The 7,349-nt window shown below is 58.2% G+C and overlaps 1 protein-coding gene across 1 annotated transcript in view; it reads right to left on the bottom strand.

Moving 5' to 3' along the window:
* Positions 1 to 6: 6 nt before the first annotated feature.
* PNLDC1 (poly(A)-specific ribonuclease (PARN)-like domain containing 1) overlaps positions 7 to 7,349 on the bottom strand; it is a 16,234-nt gene continuing 8,891 nt past the window's right edge. Inside the window, exons 12-19 of the mRNA XM_014546941.1 lie at positions 6,147 to 6,202; positions 5,312 to 5,376; positions 4,801 to 4,854; positions 3,924 to 3,966; positions 2,205 to 2,304; positions 1,775 to 1,950; positions 1,527 to 1,625; positions 7 to 258 (exon numbers count right to left, since the gene is read on the bottom strand). Of these exons, the coding sequence (XP_014402427.1) occupies positions 195 to 258; positions 1,527 to 1,625; positions 1,775 to 1,950; positions 2,205 to 2,304; positions 3,924 to 3,966; positions 4,801 to 4,854; positions 5,312 to 5,376; positions 6,147 to 6,202 (657 nt within the window). The 3' untranslated portion in view covers positions 7 to 194. The remainder of the gene's footprint in view (positions 259 to 1,526; positions 1,626 to 1,774; positions 1,951 to 2,204; positions 2,305 to 3,923; positions 3,967 to 4,800; positions 4,855 to 5,311; positions 5,377 to 6,146; positions 6,203 to 7,349) is intronic.

The following is a 7,349-nucleotide window of genomic DNA, read 5'->3' as shown; positions in this document are numbered from 1 at the left end:
ACGCTCCCGGAGGGAGAGCCGCCCAAGGATGTCTGTATCATTGATAACATTTACAGAATTTCTCGCTCAAAACATAACGAAATCCCTCGCAATGACCAGGCAGGTCCATTGGCAAGTAGAATACGATTCACACGAACACAAACGGGCTGGCCTCCCGGAGAGGCGCGGACAGGAGCAGCAGGGCTCGGGCAGCGTCAGGGGCCAGGTCGCCCCAGGAGAAACGTGAGAAGGGCCCAGGCGGTGACTATGCCACAGACTCTGCAAGACAAGGACACGCCAGGACACGGGTCAGCGGGTTAGTGGGTCCACGGCAGGGGCGAGGGCATCTGTGTGTGGCCAGTCGGCAGGTCTGAAAGCTCTGACACAGGCTCGCCCTGTTCTCCCCGACTTTGTTGGCGAAAATGTTCTTTTTCCTCCCACCGCTGTCCACGCCCCAGCGCACTCGTCTCTGGGACACGGAGCAGTCACTTTTCCTGCCGATTTACACCCGAGGCTGACACAGGAGAACGGAGCCCAGGCCCAATGTCCTGCTTCAACAGCCTTTCTACAGATCTGGCTCGAACCAGCCGGCCAGAGTCCTTACAAAGCACATTAATGCATCTCCATCTCTCCAGATGCTCCAGCCACAAGCTCTGGACTCGAACTTGCCTCTGCTCTGGTCTGTCCGTGCCCCACCCCCACGCGGCCACCGAGCAGTCCAAGCCACAGCCAGGTGACCGGGGTCCAGACTTCCTCCCGGGCCCGGGCCCCCAGTGTCTCCACAGACCCACGCAGCATGCCTCTGCTCCAAACCCCCGCGAGCCAGTTTCTCCGCAGCCCTCACCCGCGGCCCCGTGCGGTCTCATCTCCTCACTTGTTCATTCCCAGCACTGTGGCCTCTGCCCAGCACACCCCAGGCACATCCCGCCAGAGGCCTTGCGCTGTGGCCCCTCTGCCCGGGGCACAGGGCCTCCATCCTCTCCTTCAACAGCACTCCCTCCACTCGCCCCCTGAACTGCTCTTGTCACTAACAGAAGGGGCAGTCCCCTCCTTTACTGATTACCTCCCGCTCAGTGTGAGCCCCATGAGAACAGGGGCCTGCGATGGTGCCGCATACAGTGGACGCCCAATAAACACATCAAACGTTACAGAAGAGCCCTGGCCGGTTTGGTTCAGTGGATAGAGCATCGGCTTGAGGACCGAAGGGTCCTGGGTTCCATTCCGGTCAAGGGCACGTACCTCGGTTGCAGGCTTCATTCCTGGCCCTAGTCCGGGTGTGTGTGGGAGGCAACCAATCGATGTCTCTCTCTCACATCGATGTTCCTCTCTCTCTGTCTCTCCCTCTTCCTTCCACTCTCTCTAAAAATCAATGGAAAACATCCTCGGGTGAGGATTAGCGAAAAACAAACAAACAAAAACAACGTTACAGAATGCCGTTCAGTTCACCACACTCGTCAGCCACGCCTTAGGACACCCCAGTACGGAGCTGTGCTCGCCCAGCCCAAGTGGGCGCACAGGACAGGCGGGCGGCGGGCAGGGGCACTTACTGCAGCAGGCAGTGGACGTCCGGGGAGTGCCTCCAGTACCGGTACAGCGACACCTGCAGCGTGGGGTGGCCCCGGTACTCCTTCAGGATGCTCCGGGCGCTGCGGGAGACGGCGCTCGGTCAGGCAGGCCGCGCACCTGCGGCTCCGAGCGAGGAGAGGGGTGGCAGGAGGAGGAGAGGGGTGGCCGGAGGAGGAGAGGGGTGGCCGGAGGAGACAGGACCAGCACGGCCGAGACCCAGGGCACCTACTCCTTGAACTTGTTGGTCAAGAGCAGGAACTGGTTCCGTGTGAGTCGCCGGACGTCAAATTTGCAGAGACTCTGGAACTCGCGATAGATCTGCTGCTCGGTGACCCCTGGCCACCTCCGGACGCTGAGGATGAGGATGGGGGGCCGGATACTGGGATAATCTGGGCCAGAGAAGTTCTGGAAGACAGGGAGAAGGACAGATGGAGACTCCCACCATCCCTCCTGACGACCCACCCAGTCTGGAAATCCTGAGAGAAACTGGGAAGGGCTCCTTCTGGGGCGGGAGAGGGAGGGTGAGGAGGACACAGCGGGTCCGACACCCGCCTCAACTCTGACTGTGGTTGTTATCAGAGCCCCCCTCAGACGCCCCAGGACCAGGCCGCCTCCCGGGGCAGCCTCTGACCAGGGAGGAGTGACGGGACCGTACTCACGATCTTGGGGACCCCAGCGCGGATCAGGTTCACCTGGTTCACGTAGGGGGCCAGCACGTCCAGGTACAGGGGGAAGGAGGGCTCCGGGGTGGGGCCGGCCCTGCATGGACAGAGCGCCCGGGCACTCAGCACCTGGCGCCATGCACACGCCTCGGCCGAGGCTGCGGAACTCCCCTCTCCCCCCACAAGCCCTGGGCTCAGGTCGGTGCTCCCCCCCCATGGCCCCCCACCAACCCCAGAAAGGTCCCCCAGGGCCCACGCCAGAGCTTCCAGGGGTCACCGTCTGCTGGTGACAGTTTGCTGACGATCCCTCTGCTGAAAAACATTAGCAAAAGGGCTTGGAGAATGAGAGAGAGGCCACTGGCCAGACGGTGACTTTATCATCCCTGGACGCAACATCACCCTCTACTCCGCGTGGGGTCCCTCTTCCCACCATCTCATTCCACCACCAGCCCCGCCTCCGTCCAGACCTGGCCACGCCCCCAAGCATAGGTCCCAGAGGCAGGGCTGCGGAGCGGGCAGAGGGCCACTGCGGCCCTTCTCTGAGCCCCGGAGGGTTTAGGGCTTGAGGAGTAATAGGAATAAGGCTGTAAGGCCCAGGCGCCGGGCACTAGGGACGCCTCTGCAGTGGGCTGCCTCCGCCGCTGGCACACGAACCTCCCTGTGGGCACTCAGGCGCCATCAACACACAGGAAGGAGGTGGGGTGGCAGGTTTCTTGTTGAAGTTGTGAACCTCACAGCTATAGGCTGTAGACCAGTGGTTCTCAACCTTCCTAATGCCGCAACCCTTTAATATAGTTCCTCATGTTGTGGTGACCCCCAACCATAAAATTATTTTCGTTGCTATTTCATCACTGTAATTTTGCTACTGTTATGAATCGTAATGTAAATATCTGATATGCAGGATGTATTTTCATTGTTACAAATTGAACATAATTAAAGCATAGTGATTAATCACAAAAACAATATGTAATTATATACGTGTTTTCCGGTGGTCTTAGGCGACCAATCCCTGTGAAAGGGTCGTTCGACCCCCAAAGGGGTCGAGACCCCCAGGTTGAGAACCGCTGCTGTAGACACTTTCTGTGCACAGTATCTGTTACTAAAATGGACAGACATAGGCCAAACCCAGCTGAACAGATGACTCCACAATTATTTCCAAGTCGGCCACAAAGAACACGTGACAATTGTGCTGAGTCCCCCTGAGCAATGTAACACCACGGACGGAGAGACGGGAAGTGAGTTTCAGGTGTGGGCCGGTGGCCGCGAGCTGGCACCGCAGACCTCAGGGACGGTGCTGCCCAGGAAGTGCAGGCCTCCAGCCTGGGGATCAGGCATCTCCCCCTGTGCCCTTCCGCGGCCTGACTGTGTGGACCCCAAGGACGTGTCCTTCACTGACCTGAACATCCGCCTCCTACCTGGCTGTGATCTGCATGGTTACGAGAAACGTGGTGACAGACACGCCAGCCCAGCCGCTGAGAGGCATGGGGGCAGGTGAGAACCTAAGCCTGACCCCACGGCCGTGGCTCCTGACACACGGGTCTTCCCAGCGCCCGACAGGAGGCCCGAGGGCCGGGACCAGCACGGGGGCGGGTGTGGCAAGGGACTGCTACCCGTCGGGGACTGCATCCGCAGTGACATTCTGCATGCGCCCTCCCGTCTTTGGGAGGTCCTGGCCCACAGCGAGGCTAACGCAGGAGGAAAGGCAGGGACACTCACCCGTGCACTCTCCACAGGAGCAAGTGCGCCACCTTCAGAAGAACTGGGGGGAAAGCAGAAATGGCAGACGTCAGGGCTCAAGCTGACCACCAGGTCACACATGCGGACGCATGCCTTTTCCCCGTTATGTGCAACCCACTGGGAATGCACGGGATCGCAGGGGTTAGCACGAATAAAGCATGCGTCTCCTTTACTTATTTTTGCTAATCCTCAACAGAGCATGCTTTTTCCTCTGATTGTTGAGAGACAATGGACGGGAGGGAGGAGGAGAGAGAGAGAGAAACATTCATGTGAGGGAGACACAGTGGTTAGTTGCATCCACATACACCCGACCGGGGCCAGGGATTAAACCTGCAACCCAAGTACGTGCCCTGGACTGGGAACCGAACCGGAGACCTTTTCGTGCACAGCAGGTGCTCTAACCACTGAGCAACAGCCAGGGTAACCAAGACTAGTCTTTTATTTTTTTAAAAAATATTTGTATTGGTTTCAGAGAGGAAGGGAGAGGGAGAGAGACGGAAACATCAACAATGAGAGAAAATCACTGATCGGCCGCCTCCTACACGCCCCCTACTGGGGATCGAGCCCACAACCCGAGCCTGTGCCCTGACCGGGAATGGAACCCTGACCTCCTGGTTCCTAGGCTGATGAGCCACACCAGTCAGGCCAGTCTCCCTTTAAAGGGACCCACCTGATCCGCAGAGGAAGGCGTCGTATGCTGCTTCGTGGGGGTACTTTGTCTCAGCTGAGGCGAGTTCCGGAGGCAGGAGAGAGTCAAGCAACGATTAGAACCACCTGGAAGAGGAGGCTCCCCCCACCTAGCATCACACGCCCCAATTCCACACGGGCATTGGCTTCTCCCTTTAAAGGGACCCACCTGATCCGCAGAGGAAGGCGTCGTATGCTGCTTCGTGGGGGTACTTTGTCTCAGCTGAGGCGAGTTCCGGAGGCAGGAGAGAGTCAAGCAGCGATTAGAACCACCTGGAAAGGAGGCTCCCCCCACCTAGCATCACAAACCCCAATTCCACAAGGGCATTGGCCGTGCACACACAGCCTCCACCTCCTTCCTCCAGAGACCTGAGCACGCCTCACCCCCCACACTCACCTCCAGTCCTCACGGCGCCCCCCCCACCCCCACGGCCCATGAGCACCCACAGGAGGAGGCAGCGGAGGGCCAAGAGCCCCCCTACAGGCCACTCGCCATGGCAAAGGGGAGCAGATGCCCCCACCCAGGGCCTCGGGTGCCGCTAGGATGGCTCCTTTCGAGCGAGGGGTTCAGGGGGCACAGCCCGGGACACCGTGGAGAACACCCCTGCCGCCGGGGCCCCGCCTGAGCTCTAGCCCTCAGTGCTTTGCCAGCTGTGAGGAGCCCGCACCGCGGCACATACCGTATCTCTCGCACTTGCTGGCGTGAATGATCACTGGCCCAGAGTCCTTGGTGGGATTCAACTCACTGTCAGGAGAGAAGAGGATAAAGACCATTCGCTGAAAACAGTCCCTCTGCTTCTCCTCCCGCCGCCTCAGGTTCATATGAATAAAACTGTCCTCAGCCCCGAGACACCTCTAAGGGAACGAGAAAAAGGCACGGACCAGGCCCGGGCAAATAAGGCCGTGGGAACGCGGCCACGGGACGGGTAGAGAACAGCGGGCTCAGCGGCCCCTTCACCTGAGCCCGGGCGCCCACATGAACTCCACACCGGCCCTGCTGGGGGCTGGCTGTCCCGGGGTCTTCAGGACAAACAGAGATGATCGCACCCGCATCCCGCACGGCCAGCAGCTGAGGCCTGACCAGGCACCCACAGGGGAGGCGCTGGCATCTCCCACTCATGCAATGTTGAATGTGCACCTACTATGCCTGGCACTGCTTTAGGCCCGAGAGAAATGCCAGGTTCCTAAGAAACACCAAACCACCCTGTTCTCACACAGCTCATCACCCCGGCAACCGGACACAGCTCAAAGGAGAAATGAAGCCCTGGCCCACAGGAAGCACCACATCGTCCAACAGCTGTACTGACGATGGGCCCCGGGCCCTCCCTCTAGAACAGAGTTCCTCGACCTCAGCACCAGGAACATCGGGCGGGAGGGTGCTGGGCTGGGGCCTCCTGTGCGTCCTGGCCTCGCTCCCAGGCGTCAGTGGCACCCCCAGTGGTAAGTGTCTCGGCATTGCCGACGTGTCCTGGGAGCCAAACCGCCCAGAAGCAGCTCCGGACGACGGCTCCGCACCTGTTCAGGACTTCGTACACCTCGGAGAGATTGGAAACCCTCGGGAAATTCAGGTCCTGCCGTCACGGAAAACAAACGAGGGGGAAGAAAGGGTTTGCTTTGGTTTATTATCTGCTTCAGGTGTTGTCAAATGGTCATTGAAATGACCCAGAAAAAAATGTCAATTCCCACCACCTCTTCTTTCTCTTCAGACATCCCCTCCTTATTTCGGACGCCAGGGTTCCTATGGCCTGGGCCTGGGTCCCTCTGGGCCCCAATCACCTAAACGAGCAAAAGCTGCCACAGACACAGCTCATCCCATCTTCCTTCAAAGACAAGTGCTTAAGGGCTTCTAGAAACTCAGACTCCAAGGCATCAGACCCAGGCCAGGGCACACATGTGGGACCAGGCATGGCAAGGACCACGTCCCATGGAAAGGAGCACCGCTGGTTCGCTGAGATGAGCCCCACCCCCACCCTCTCACCCCTAGGACGACACAGTGACACGGAGACCAGCAGCATCACAGACACCGTCAGGGCTGAGATATGTGAGCTACAAAAAGCGTGCGTCTCCGGGCAAATACATATATATAAATATATATATTATATATACATATATATAAAATAACAAAAACATAATATGCTAATTTAACCAGACGAGCTTCCAGACAAAGCCGGGACTGCCAGGGAAGCCCAGGTCCTGGGTGCCAGAGTGAAACTGATTCTAATGTGCAGCCAAGGTTGAGAAGCACTGGCTTAAGGGGTACTAGAAACTCAGATTCCAAGGCATCAGACCCAGGGCACACATGTGGGACCAGAAATGGCAAGGACCGCGGGCCTGGGCCGTGCCGGTCACCAAGTCCCATGGAAAGGAGCACCGCTGGTTCCCTGAGATGAGCCCCACCCCCACCCTCTCAACCCTAGGACGACACAGTGACATCCTGGATACCAGCAGCATCACAGACACCGTCAGGGCTGAGATATGTGAGCTACAAAAAGCGTGCGTCTCCGGGCAAATACATATATATAAATATATATATTATATATACATATATATAAAATAACAAAAACATAATATGCTAATTTAACCAGACGAGCTTCCAGACAAAGCCGGGACTGCCAGGGAAGCCCAGGTCCTGGGTGCCAGAGTGAAACTATTGCCAGCAGCCAGGGGAAGGAAGGCCTACTCTTGCATGAATTTCATGCATAGGGCCTCTAATATATA

Source organism: Myotis brandtii, unplaced genomic scaffold (assembly GCF_000412655.1).
Source record: "Myotis brandtii unplaced genomic scaffold, ASM41265v1 scaffold458, whole genome shotgun sequence".
Taxonomy (NCBI): domain Eukaryota; kingdom Metazoa; phylum Chordata; class Mammalia; order Chiroptera; family Vespertilionidae; genus Myotis; species Myotis brandtii.
The sequence above is the reverse complement of the archived record's forward strand: the minus strand, read 5'-3'. Positions and strand labels throughout refer to the sequence as shown.